The 13,833-nt window shown below is 37.9% G+C and overlaps 5 protein-coding genes across 5 annotated transcripts; 2 read left to right on the top strand and 3 right to left on the bottom strand.

The window, feature by feature from the left end:
• Positions 1–237: 237 nt before the first annotated feature.
• On the bottom strand, positions 238–768 carry KQ657_003697 (uncharacterized protein; the record flags this gene model as incomplete). The annotated part of the gene is made up of 1 exon (XM_043194396.1): positions 238–768. The coding sequence occupies one exon, from the start codon at positions 766–768 to the stop codon at positions 238–240; it is 531 nt and encodes a 176-aa protein (XP_043050720.1).
• A 660-nt stretch (positions 769–1,428) lies between these two features.
• Positions 1,429–2,927, bottom strand: KQ657_003696 (Hsp90 cochaperone; the record flags this gene model as incomplete). Its single annotated transcript, XM_043194395.1, has 2 exons — positions 1,429–2,879; positions 2,924–2,927. 2 exons carry the CDS (start codon positions 2,925–2,927, stop codon positions 1,429–1,431), a joined length of 1,455 nt encoding a protein of 484 aa, XP_043050719.1.
• Positions 2,928–3,114: 187 nt separating this feature from the next.
• Positions 3,115–4,611, top strand: DPH1 (2-(3-amino-3-carboxypropyl)histidine synthase; the record flags this gene model as incomplete). Its single annotated transcript, XM_043194394.1, has 1 exon — positions 3,115–4,611. One exon carries the CDS (start codon positions 3,115–3,117, stop codon positions 4,609–4,611), a length of 1,497 nt encoding a protein of 498 aa, XP_043050718.1.
• Positions 4,612–4,669: 58 nt separating this feature from the next.
• Positions 4,670–9,102, bottom strand: COG6 (Golgi transport complex subunit; the record flags this gene model as incomplete). The annotated part of the gene is made up of 3 exons (XM_043194393.1): positions 4,670–7,023; positions 7,585–7,602; positions 7,665–9,102. 3 exons carry the CDS (start codon positions 9,100–9,102, stop codon positions 4,670–4,672), a joined length of 3,810 nt encoding a protein of 1,269 aa, XP_043050717.1.
• A 1,511-nt stretch (positions 9,103–10,613) lies between these two features.
• On the top strand, positions 10,614–13,682 carry CWH43 (Cwh43p; the record flags this gene model as incomplete). Its single annotated transcript, XM_043194392.1, has 1 exon — positions 10,614–13,682. One exon carries the CDS (start codon positions 10,614–10,616, stop codon positions 13,680–13,682), a length of 3,069 nt encoding a protein of 1,022 aa, XP_043050716.1.
• Positions 13,683–13,833: the final 151 nt, after the last annotated feature.

Genomic DNA, 13,833 nt, shown 5'->3' with positions numbered 1-13,833 from the left:
TATTATGCATATTCCAGCATGCAAGTGTAATATTACAATGGTCTTAAGAAGGGCATTCAAAACTGTCCAAACTAGAGGGAAATATTTCTGGAGTTGTGAGAATTCATACCAAAATAAAGATTGTGGGAGTTTCCATTGGGCCGATTTTAACAACAAAGAGGGAAACTTTATAGCCCAAACAGAAGATGATGCTTCACTTTGGATAGCCAAAGACGATAAAGAAAAACTAGATTGGGTTCAACGCCGGCTAACAATAAGTAAAAGAACAACAAGAATCAAAACAACCCAAACCCAAGCAAAATCACTTTGATCTTGGAATGACCTTCTATAGTATGTAGAACCTCCGGGACGAACAACAACTTCGGGTTGCAAAGGGGCTGTTTGTACAAATGGAACTCTGTATCTATCAGTACCAAACTTACGTTGCAATCTACCCCATAAGCCTCTGTGATATCTGAGTTCAACATTTTGTGGATAAGTAGGATCATAATAATTGGAATTATAACCGGAGCTAACAGCAGGAACAACGGATGAGGCTGGTGAAAGAGGTGCTGAGGAAGCTTGTTGCATAGGTTGCTGAAGATTGTATGTCATATCATTTGGACCGTTAAAACGGGCATCTTCAAGAGCTTGTGCTGTTGCTAGAGTTGCTTTGGAAAGTGGTCTACCATAGGAATCATTCATCATAGGCACTCTTTGCTCCACGCTTATACCAGAACGTTCAGGGTCATTAATGATGACATCAGGCCTTTTAACAGATCTATACATTGAAAGATAAATATAATGTTTGATACTATATGTTCATGGGATTTCTATCAATTGATTTCGGGTTTCCAAAGTCAAATGAAGTGAGTACTATTTTTTCTAAAAAATCCAATTCTCCAGATGTTCCTTTGGCTTTATCTTTTCAGAGGATGACGATGAAACATCCTTCGTTTGCCCCCAAGACATAATAATACCTTAACCAGGAACATTAGATCACATGACTAAGGCAACTTTAACTCTGTCATAATAGCCGAAGCAACATAATCAATTAGTGGCATCAAATTCACCAATATTCCCCGAAAAAGTCAAAAGTGGTGATAGACAGGCACTTTAACAATAGTTTTCTGTATTGGGTTGTATTTTCGTTTGACGCAGGCTGACTCTTTAACGAGAAAAAGTTCAGGGGTACTTCAATGGACTGATTATTTTTAGCCATTCGAATCGAGACTCACTCAATTGTAGTGGTATTCCCGACACAGAGACTAAGACGTATACCTCAATATATTGTCACGTAGTTAATAATATGTTGGAGCATTGTAGCAAGCCAAATTCTGTGATGGGCAAGGGAAATTTTGGTTAGGTTCAAAAACCAGCTATCACGGACTCTGATAGGCTGAAAACCAAATTAAGGAATATTGCATATTCTCCAGCCTTCATTGCGTTTTAGCTGTTGTGCATATCGGAATAGCTTGCTTCTGCCAATTGTTCAAGTTCAGCTACACTCCACACATCATACCCCGTTTTTATTTCAACCGCCTCTTCATTAGTATCCATTTCTTCATCCAGGTCTTCGAGTCGGAGCTTTTCGAAAACGATGTCATTCTTGGTGATTTGAGAATATTGCTTCTTGAGATCGTGTGCGAGTGCACGTACGTTATTTTCGCTAACGCTGTCACTCATGATAAAGAGACATAAGTCTTGAAGCCAAATACGATCATATACGTAAAGAACATCGTGGACTCGGAAGAGTTCACGAATATCTAAAAGTGACTTGAGGATCGATCTTTTACCTCCTCTGATATTATAGTAAACGTCGTCCCACACTTTCATACATAGGTCGTAGTTGCGATGAAGTGGGTAGCTGAGGGCCCTTCTAATGGAGGCGACGATTGCAGCTTGAAGTAGGTTTTTATTGGAATTGTTTGGCATTTCAATGAGTTGACTCTCAAGACTTGCAATTTGTGGTGTAAGAATACCAATGGTCCATGCACTTTCAATTGTATGGTCGCCTTCATTCTCCCGTTGTTCAAAATGGTACGCGAAAAGTATGCTAGTAATAGTTAGTAATATTGATTGTAGATTATTAGGTTCAATCAAGAGTGATCGACGAGGTAAATCAAGCATACGATCTTGTTCTTCCTTAGTGAATTCAACAGGCATTATTTGAGGTCTTTTGTCTATCGGAATTTGTTGTACCAGTTTATACCATGTGAGAAATGTCTTAGTTACTGGTGACTTCCATGACATTATCAGAGCGTATAGATACTCACCATCCTCAGGAGATGGATATTTGGACAGTAGGTATTCTGATACGTAACTATCAGGATCAAATTTCCAATTCTCTTTGGAAATACGTTCACTCACACGGTCATTAAATGAAGTATGCTCGGGATCACTTACGTCGTTAATATCATTTCCGTTGGCCACAGAAACTCCAACAATATCGCTGTATTGGTTACAGAATCCGTACTTTGAAGGTTCAAGAGTAATGGATTTATCTTGAACTTCTTTCGATTCACCAAGTAGTTCTAATGGTGTTTCTTGTTCAATTTCCCAGTTGAAGGCTGTACCTTCTTCTGCTAGCACAGCAGTAGAATCATTACTAGTTCTTTCGTTTGTAGGCTCTGTTGTATTTGGCTGCATCTCTTCAATCAAAGGTCCTGTTTTTTGTGGTGGAGCTCTTGCAAGCAACTTTGCAGACAAGTCCAAGTCTGGAAAGTGTTGTCCTTTAACAGCTTTTGGAAGTTTGATGGCAACTACTTCATTGGAAGCATCATATGTAGCATTACTTCTTTCATCATCAATACATGCATATGGTAATCTGAGTCGCAAATAATATGGTGTCATACTGAAGACGAATCGAGTGTCATCGACTGCCATTTCAATGGCCTTCGCTGAAAATCGTACATGGGAGATCTTCACTCGAATAAATATAAACTCATCATCCTGAGTAATTGTAAAACTAGGAGTAATCATCACCTAAAGTAGTAATACTATGTTGTACTTAACGGTAGTAACCAGTTATACTTGCTAGTAGGCATCGGTCGCGAAATTTGGTGATAATGAGATGAGCTACAAAAATTCGTTGAGAAGGCTTGTGAAATGAAATGCAAAGCACAATTACCAATAATGGGAGCAACAATAGATGACAATAGCGACAAGGCGATTCAAAATGAGAACGTGGATCATGTCTCCAAGCTGAGTGATGCTTCTAGAGAGACGGAGATTGGTTTAAATGATACGGGTGATGTGGTTCGTGATATTGGTAAGATCAACACCACGGAAGTTGATTCAATGCAAAACGATGGTGAGGTTGATTCCAAACCAAAAGATATTGCAGAAGATTCTGCAGAAGATTCTGCCGCAGATTCTTCTAGTTCTTCCAGCTCAAGAAGTAAACCCGGAAAACCACGTCGTCGGTTTGTAGGTAAGCCACTTAACAGAGATGATCCCACAGCTTTAGTGCGAAAGACAAGAGCGCCCCGAACGATAGGAAGAGCCATTAATCAGGTTCCAGATGATATTCTTAACGATACTGAGCTCAATAATGCCATTAAACTTCTCCCATCCAATTACAACTTTGAGATTCATAAGACAGTGTGGAACATTCGAAAGAATAATGCCAAAAGAGTGGCTCTTCAAATGCCCGAAGGGTTGTTGATCTATGCCCTTGTTATAAGTGATATCTTAGAAGAGTTTTGTAACGTTGAAACTGTGGTTATGGGAGATATATCATATGGAGCATGCTGTATAGATGACTATACTGCTAGGAAGTTAGATTGTGATTTCATTGTCCATTATGCCCATTCATGTCTTGTCCCTGTGGATATCACTTCAATTAAGGTGCTTTATGTGTTTGTCACCATCAGTATAGATGAACGCCATTTGCTTGCCACTATGAAGGTGAACTTTCCTAAGCAAGCACATATTGCTATGTTTGGTGTGATTCAATTCAACCCTACCATTCATAGTGTAAAAGCTAAGTTGGAAATAGACCTGGATCATCCTATCAATATTTCACCTCCTCAGACAATGCCATTATCTAAAGGTGAAGTTTTGGGTTGTACATCTGCTCGTTTAAATAAGGAGTCTTATGATGCTATGGTTTATATTGGAGATGGACGTTTCCATTTAGAGTCAGCTATGATTCATAATCCAGAGATACCTGCTTATCGATATGATCCATATTCCCGTAAATTCACTCGTGAATACTATGACCAAAAGGAATTGGTACGTGTGAGATCTGATGCTGTGGCCACTGCATCTCAGGCAAAGAAGATTGGACTTATTTTGGGTGCTCTTGGACGTCAAGGGAACCCCATAACAGTTGCAAATTTGGAGGCACAATTTGCCACTAGAGGAATAGAAGTAGTTAAGATCATTCTTAGTGAGATATTCCCTCAAAAGTTGGCAATGTTTGACGATATAGATGCATTTGTGCAAGTAGCATGTCCGAGATTGTCTATAGATTGGGGGTATGCTTTCAGTAAACCTTTACTTACACCATATGAAGCTATGGTGATGGTAGAACAGGATACCAAATGGAATGACAAGTACTATCCCATGGACTATTATGCCAAGGAAGGTTATGGTAGAGGGAAGGTGCCAAAGCATGAGGTTATATGATATATGCATAATATAATTATAACTATTAACTTATGTATTGTTCCTTTGTTTTTTTGTTTTACTCTGGCAAATGTGGTTTCAGTAGGCCGACCAAGTATTCAGCATATTCCTTCTCAATACCAAGCATGGTGGCAACTTCCTCATCAGTCCAACCAAAATCAACTTCAGGTGCATACTCACCTATTATTTGAATCAACTTACTATAGAACTTTGTGTAATTCAAGAATGCTTCAGTTGTGATATCTGATGCCGTTAACGGAGAATTCAAGCGGAGCAATGCGGATTGTATTTCTATCAACGCATTTGGTAAGTATTCTCGAAGAACCATACCAGACTGATTTAATCGCTCGCTGTCAAATTTGACATTTTCCACGATAGGTTGATAAATCGAAACTTCAAAGAACTCATCGTTTAATGGACAAATCATATTCACAAGATTGTAATAGTCAAACAAGCCAGATTCTGATACCATTGAATCGAAAAAGCATTGTGATAGTTGTGAAATCAAATCATGCATGCTTTCATTCAATTCAAGAACTTTGTCATTCAATAAAGACAAGGGTAAAATCTTGGAAAGGATTAAATCTAAGAAATTTGTTTTTAAAATTAAAATTTGCAGCTTCTTGTCAAAAACTTTGGAATTCTCTTGGATATGGCTCTCAAATATTTCAATAGGTTCATTTATAATGAGATGTAAAAAGTTTGCGTTTTCTTCTTTATTGAAATCAAGAATTGTATCTGCGGTTGTTGGTTGATCCAAAATTGGTAAAACTTCCGCCAAAAATTCCATTATCCAATAGGGAGGTTGAAGATCAAGGTTAACATCAAGTTTGGCCTGGTTACTACTCTTGATGGTTGCCAATTTACTTCTTATTGTCGTTGTTACTGAATCCTGTGTAGATTTCACCATTGCTCCTAAACATTGAACCAATTCACTTTGTTCAGGATTCAAATGTTTACTAAACATGATTTGATACAAGCTGAGTAAATTGAAGATTTGATTGGTGATATTTATTTTTGTTTGGCTGGTAATCACTTGATCCACTTTCAGTTTTAAAGGTTTGGCTAATGCATTTAAAATCTTGGTAGTAACTTCACTACTTTCCTTTTCAGTGAATATGTTTTCAATTATTTCAAATTCATTGACCACTACCGAATGAATATATGCAAGTAAATCACCAACAAATCTAACTGGATCATGTTGTGAAATGAAAGCTTCGCCTCCATGAATCAGATCTGGGCCATTGTCAGATATTTGATTGTAAAATTCATCAACTAGTTGCTTTGCTCGAGTGTTGGTGAAATTATTAATTATCACATTGAAATTTGTTGACTTTTCTTTATCATCATCTTCCAAATATGCCAAACATTTGTGGAAGATTTCAAGTCTTGTGTTCAACGAATAATAATTCTCCAATGATTTATTGACGTATTGTATAACTCGATTGACTGCTTTGTTGATAGTATCTGTGATTTGATTCATTATCTTAAGACCTAATTGAGGGTTATCGATTGATAAAAGAATTGAACATTCATCTTGAATCTTTTCAGCTTTAGCTAGTGCAACAAAAAAGTCATCATTGATTTCCCCTTCTAAAAGGCTAAACTCTTCATATTCATTTAGAGTAAACTTGGCTTTAAATTGCATCAAAATATTCTTCTTCAAGTTTATAACGAGTCTCTGATGTTTCAATCTATATATATCTGATGATGATTTGGTTGAAATATCTGATTTGGACGTCAATCTGCTAACAATGTTTTCATGGGTTTCATTCAATTGTTTGATCTTCCCTGATAATGCATTCAATTGTTTTATCAAAGGCAGATACTCTTTAATGGATGATGAATGTGCTCTTATTAGATCCATTTCAATGTCACTAAGTAATCTCTTTCTTGAAATTGAGCCAAGTAAACCAGGATCTATCAATTCATCATAATTGGCATATTTCAGTTCCAATTCACTGAAAATTGTCCGAATAGTAGAATCAGAAACCGTTGTATTAAGCACTCGAGAAAGTCTTGCCGAAAGCGTTTGTTCTACTATGCTACTACTGCGTGCTCTCTTTTCCTTAGTCTTGGTTGTCGTATCTTTTGTTGTTGATGATTCTATCTGAGACGCACCAAGTCCTTTTTCTTGAGTCAGAGTTGAAGATTCATCTTCAGCTTTAAGAAAGCTGATGGACATTTGAGCATACTTCTTAGCAAGCGTATCTTGATCCCTTATATCGCTCTCTCCACCATTAACTTCTTCCTGTTCATTATTTCCTAGTTTTAACAAGTTCCGCGTCATATTGTTGAAACTAGTAATTCTTTTACCTAAGTTTTCCATATTAGTGGAAATTGGTAATGCCAAAGCTGGCTGTGGTGGCTGTGGGATAGCATCTCCATCATCCTTGAACGATGATTCAAAGTCTAAGAAGTCCATAACAACCCCACTTGATTTTAATTGTACTCTGGGTCGTTGTTAAGAACAAGTGTACTAGGTAGTAAACTATCAACAACAATTTTCCAAAGATCGCACCCCAGAATAAGAAAGTACAACATTGACTATAAGCTGACGTTTGACTTCGATTGCTACCAGTTGCACAAATGAGTTTGAAATTCATATCATATACTATATCACTAAATACAGTCATTCACCGTAAAAGCCTGCAAGAAGAAAATAACAAGTAGAGCAGACTAAAACCAATAGAGGCCAACATTCCTCATGCTGTCCAGCCCACGAAAATATGTAATAAGCCCAACGGCGAATCAAAGAGTTGCCAACAAGCCCTTCTTTAACTAATGCATACATAAAAACGCATATGATTAAACCAAAAAAATCGAAAACAAGATCAAGCGTATACTACTATACCCATGAAAGGCTTGTTGAAGAGTATGAGAACGCAAATGCCAACATGTGGGTTCAGAGTCCCCCATAAAAGATAACCGGAAACTAATGCTGTTTCAAAATGTCCAAAGGAGTCGAAGTACATAAATCATCAAGCTCTGCTAATAGGATCAGGATAGAAGATCATTGATACTCAAGTTCCGTGAATGCAGCTTTAACTTACTTTCGTTCATTGAAACAGGTCTAGTTTCAGTTGCCATTAATGGATTGGACACACTGCTTTTATAAGACCTATTGACACCTTCTGTCTTATGGGTAGCAGGGATATAATGATCCGTGCAAGTACTGGCTTGAGTTAAAAGTGATGTTCCCAGGTAAGCTGGAGTTGTTGAATAGTTGAAATTGTAATTCTCCTTTAATACTTGTGTCATCTGCTTTGGGTGGAACTGACTTGGAGTTGTTTCAAGAGAGCCGTGTCTTGCTGATTCGACTACAGAAGGTGTGTAATCATAGATTCCCTTGCTAAGAAGTTGCAAACATCTTGAAGCATTCAAAATATCAACTATCTCATTTGACGACAACGTAGAAGCGTCCCATTGCATATCTCCATTGAAGTTATTGTTGACGGGAGTAAACCTTGGTTTCAATGGTGAAGTAACCAATGAGGTAGTGGGTGGAGGAGGCTTCTTAGCTTTTTTATCATTATTATTTGATCTCTTCTTTGCAACCCTTGATTGCTTTGGACTCTTAGTCTTGGGAAGAATAGAATTGAATGAATGCTGATTAATTTGTGGATCATTAGTATCATATAAAAGGGGTGAAGAAGGCGTTATTGACGTTTCCTGAAATGAATAGATATTAAAATTCCCTTTGGTATTCATATGAGGGTGGTTGGCACTACTTTGACAAGTAGACGATTTAGAATTTACCATATGGAAGTACTGAGGTAATTTGCATGGTGGCATATCAAGTGATGCATGGTATCGAGGAGGTGGAGGCAATAATGATCTGTTGATGTCAAGTCTAAGTTCGCCATAGCCTTCGCAGGAAGGATTCAAACACCTTGAAGGAAAGTCCGAACCAAATAATGGGATCAATTCAAAGCGAATGTTCCAGCAGAACCTGCTGCAGAGAACTTTACAGAGTTCATAAGGTAACCAAGTACCCTGAATCTTTAAGAAGCCTCCTCTAATGCGTTTGATCAATGGTTGATACTCTTTTGGAGTTGACTCTAACAACTTAAAGATATCAGCCTTAATGCGGGAACTAGAAGGAGTTGCTGCTCTTAATCTTCCCGAAGCTCTCTCCAAAGTCGTTAGTAAGCCATTATTTCCGAGCCTAGCTTGCGATTCCAACGCAGCTTTCCATATACCTGTGAGATGGATGTAGCCGGTTTCAAAATCCCAAATAACCCAGTGGCCGCATATCTCGTACTCATAAACTGTCAAGAAATTGCGTCGGGGGTCTATAGCCAGTGTTGAATAGCGTTTGCACTGAATCTTGGGGTAAATTTCTTGAGTCAATAAGGCAATCTTCTCTGGTGGTGTATGGAGGGTTGCAGAAGGATGAAATACTGGATAATTGATAGCAGACGGAGGAGGAGGAGGAGGAGGAGGAGGATATTGAGGAAGGTAATTAGGGGGAGGTGGTGGTTGTATCATTTTGAGAATGATGAAAGTAGATAACTAAAATAGCGCTATTGGATTTATTCTTCAATACGTATATACATAAAAAATATGTAAATATATATATGTATATTGTAGATAAAGATCGGTTATAATTTAGAATGTATATATCAAAATAATAATTGTCGAAGTAAACGTTAAAAGGTATAAGGAAGAGCCCCAAAGATTTGGAACTGAAAAACCTATTCTCACGGGGCAGCAATTGGTTTGATGGGATGAGACATGCAGATCACTGGTACCGAATTAAGTAGGCTGACGTAGAAGGCAAACAAGCAATAGATCGCCAGAACAAAGACTTTACCCCTTCCTTCTATAATTGACCAGATCTGGTTATCTATTGTACACACTATTTTAATGTGACCTGCATTGGGAAGTCCAGACTTGTGGTCTACGCGATGAGATCTGTGGAATGAAACTTATCGATTTTGATATCCATTGTGCTTCCATTCCAGCCTTGTAATTACATGGCCTCACCCTTATTTTGGTTCAGCTTGCATCACTTAATGAATGACCGTAAGAACTGACCACTCAGTGTGGTTTCAGGTACAGCCGTTTAAAAAATAATGCTGTCTTTGTTTCACCTTATTTCACCAACACTTTCCATGAATTCCCCTCTCAATACTGTAGGGTTATCTGGATGTGGTCAATCCTTGTACCAAATTGTACATTTGCTAGCTTATCAGTCGCGTGGTGTCAAATTCACTTAATTGTAGTTTATTTGGTATTATTTTTTGCGAATCAACGAAATACTACTTATTGTTCATTAGACGTCTCTTTATGGGTTCTGAAAATCCACAATACGCTTGAAGATGCCTAGATTTTCTAATTGCTTGTTTTCCTTCTTTGTTGTTCGTTTCAAATGTCCTTCCTTTAGTACTACACCCTTCTCTAATATCTAATTGGGCTGCTGCTGTCCCAGTTTCACCTATTATATTGCCACATATAACCACATGTTTCACTATAAGAGGTCCCCTCTCATCCCCTTTAAGAACACTTAAAGAGGAAATTCACGACGCTGTCACCCCTGTATCGTGAGATATATATCACAGCTTCTTCACGGCTCAATCTCGTGCAGGATATTTCTTACTATACGATCCTGGAACAAACCATGTGGTGTACTACCGTACTACCGACTAACTAGTGGTGTGCTACCAATAAGTTCTGCTTCAACCAGAACAATTTGGCGCTACCGTTCTCGCATAAAATAATCAATCTCCAAAGTTCTAAGCTGGCTTCCTGTTTATAACCTCGGGGCTGGGGTGGTGCAACTGCTTCTCCAATTCTATCAGTGACCACCTTTGGATATCTAAAACGAAGTTTAACTTTAGACAATTGATTTATTCACTTCGTCCCATAAGTCACAAGTACAGACGTGGTGGTATACTACATTTGTGGTATTTGTTCGTTGTATTTCCGCCGCCAATTTTATCGAAGTATTATAACTCATTTGCGCCTTGAAAGTGACATCACTTGAGACAAATTGACATATGGCAGAATCCAGTTCAAATTTAAAGCCTGTGATAACGGTTAATGCTAGCTTCATAGGCTATGCTCATACTGTGTTTGCAATTGCACCTTTTGTTGGAGCTTTGATTGTGGGTTGTTGGCTTCACTATGAAAAGATTGTTCGCAATTCAAGTTTTGGTTACCCTGATGAATGGTTTCCCAGTGTTTCCGCTACAATAGGTGATAGGTACCCTGAAAGGTCTCTTTTTCAAGTTTTAATTGCTGTTTGTTCCGGTCCTAGATTTTTACTATTATTTTTCAACTTTGTAGCTGCTTATAAGCCTAAATCTGTGGTCCCTTATATTGCATTGGTGTCAGGACTATTAAGAACGCTTACTTGTGGTGGTTGGGTCTACATAACATCAACAGATGACCATGATTGGCATGATATTTTTATGATCAGTTATATTATTTTGACAATTCCATGGGATATTTGTACAACCTTAGGTGCACCCAAGGGTTCTTGTGAACGTAAGGGTCGTTTTTACACCGGTTGGTTATTCTTTTTGATGTTGATTCCGTTGGTCTATTGGTTCATTCAACATAAGGTTCATGTTGTTGCTGGTGCTTATTCAGTATACGCCTATTTTGAATGGGCATTAATTCTTTTGGATGTTTCATTCGATGGGTGGTCAATACTTGGCTTACAAAATATCGAAATTGGTATTAGTGGAAATGGACTCCATTTCACTAAAGTTCAACCTTCGAAGGATGACAAGGCTACTTCAATTGAAACAATTGAAAGCAAACTCTTGGAAAACACTGTGGTTTCGCTTAACTACGACTTTACTTGTTTTGAATTTATTATCAATGTCATCAATGCCTACATGTTTTGGACAAATGTGACCGCATTAGTGTTGTGTGTATGGTACTTTCCTTTATGGCATATGGGTATATCTGGTTACGAAGCAGCTATTGGAGTGACAATTGTTGCTCCAATTTTAGTTGTGCTTCCCTTTATAAGAGCATTCTTTACTAACGTTCCTTTCCTTTCGCGTTTTATTGGTGTCTTGCTCGGGGTTGGAGTTTATAAGGTTGAAGACCCTGAATTGAGATTACTTATTTTGTCAGTTGGAACTTTCTTTTCTACAGTGGCTTACATAACGGAGTCCTATACATGGTCAAAGCTTCCTACAACTTCAAAGTATATTTCTTATCATATTTCTTTTATTATTGGTTTGTTGGCTACCTCTACTTTCAAGTTTTTGAACTATTCAAATAATCCAATTTGGCCAATTATGAATGAAACCAACGGTGGCTATAACGAAGTAGGCTTAGCAATCGGATTAACATCTGCCTTTTTGACTCCAATGACTTATGAGACGACGGAAAGTCATACTTCTCCAGCAGCAAAGCATGGCTTTCTTTTGTTTGCTGCCTTAGGGTTTGCTGGATATTATTTTTCTTTACATGCGTTATTGAGTGACTCGGGTACTCTTGCTAGTTGGACTTGGAGTGGTTATCCTATCAATGGGCCAACACCCATTTCAGGTTCACTTCCATTCTTTGGTGCTATGATAGTTGGTATTTTGGCTTCTCTTGGGATCCATCCAAATGTCTTCTCTTCTACGTTCTATAACGCCATTGTTGGTGGTGGTAGTGCTTTTACGTTATACTCTTTCCCCGACTGGGCAGGTTATTGTGGTGCTTTGGTATATGCATTTTATTTATCTTCCCTTAGTGGATTGATTGCTTATTCAGTTATTGGTCACAATGTTGGTGTATTGTATTTCTTTGGATTCTTCTTCGAGACAGTTTTGGCTTTAGCAAGTGTTTGGATTGTGGCTTATGCCTTTGTTCCTGGTGGACCCCTCTTACGTGAAAGAACCGATCTTATTTTGTTATTTTCCTTCACTTGTATACAATTTGGAGTTTTAAATTATACCTTAAAGGCAAAAGAATCAAAAATTGTGAGGTTCAGCTTTGAAACAACAAAGACTTTCAAGCAAGCTTTGGCTGTTCTCACTACACTTCTTGCTCTTTCTATTACTGGATATGTCAAGAGATATCCTATTGGTACACCCACTCCCTATAATGATGGTTCAGGGTCTTTTACCGCCGGTATTTGGTGTATTCACTTTGGTCTTGACAATGATATGTGGTCAAGTGAAACGAGAATGCTCGACCTTATTCGTGATGCACAAGTAGATGTTATTGGCTTATTGGAGTCTGATACCCAAAGATTAATTGGCGGTAACAGAGACTTTACCCAAAAAATCGCTGAAGATTTGGGAATGTATGTTGATTATGGACCAGGTCCTAATAAGCATACATGGGGAGCAGCACTTCTTTCTAAGTTCCCAATTCTTAAATCTGAACATCATCTTTTACCATCACCAGTTGGAGAATTGGCTCCTGCCATTCACGCAACTTTGGATATTTATGGTCAAGAAGTTGACATTGTTGTTTTCCACCTGGGCCAAGAAGAAGACGTTGAAGATCGTCGTTTACAAAGTTTAGGAATAAGTGATATCATGGGTAAATCCACAAATCCTTTGGTCTTATTAAGCTATTTAGTCACAGAACCTGGCCAAGGTAACTATAACACTTATGTTAGTGAGAATTCCAACGTATGGGATATTGATAGTACTGATTGGGATAGATGGTGTGAATATATTTTATTCAGAGACTTAAAGAAGGTGGCTTATGCCAGAATCTCTAGAAGTACTATTACAGATACTGAGTTACAAGTTGCCAAGTTCAAATTATTGAGTGATGAAGAAAAGAATCAGTATGACATTGATTTCTTATATGGAAATCACTTCATTGATGAATCTGAAGTTCCCGAAAATCTTCGGATGCCTCAACTTTTACGTGGTGAAGGTGTTAGAGGTCATTTCTACCATGTATTTGATGAGCCTCGTTATTTTGCTCTTTCCAAGGATTCTTATAACAAGGTTGAAGAGAGTCAAAGTTGGGATGACGTTCAAGAAGTGGAAAGTGTTTATGTTGAGGAGGTTCCTGAACAAGAACAAGATGACGTATCTACTGAGGAAAAAACTTCTATACCTGATCAAGATTTTATTGATGAAGTATTAAAAGAAAACTAGATAAGGTCGGTTTAGATATAAGTAGACTATTTAATAATGACAATGGTAGATCTAATTCAAGTATATAGCTTATAATCTGTGGTAGTGTGCAGCTAAAAGTTTTGACAAAAGTTTTCACTATTTCAAAGTGTAGTAAGAGATAATACAAAGT

The sequence above is a fragment of the Scheffersomyces spartinae genome (genome assembly GCF_019049425.1).
Source record: "Scheffersomyces spartinae strain ARV_011 chromosome Unknown scaffold_4, whole genome shotgun sequence".
NCBI lineage: Eukaryota > Fungi > Ascomycota > Pichiomycetes > Serinales > Debaryomycetaceae > Lizanozyma > Lizanozyma spartinae.
The sequence above is the reverse complement of the archived record's forward strand: the minus strand, read 5'-3'. Positions and strand labels throughout refer to the sequence as shown.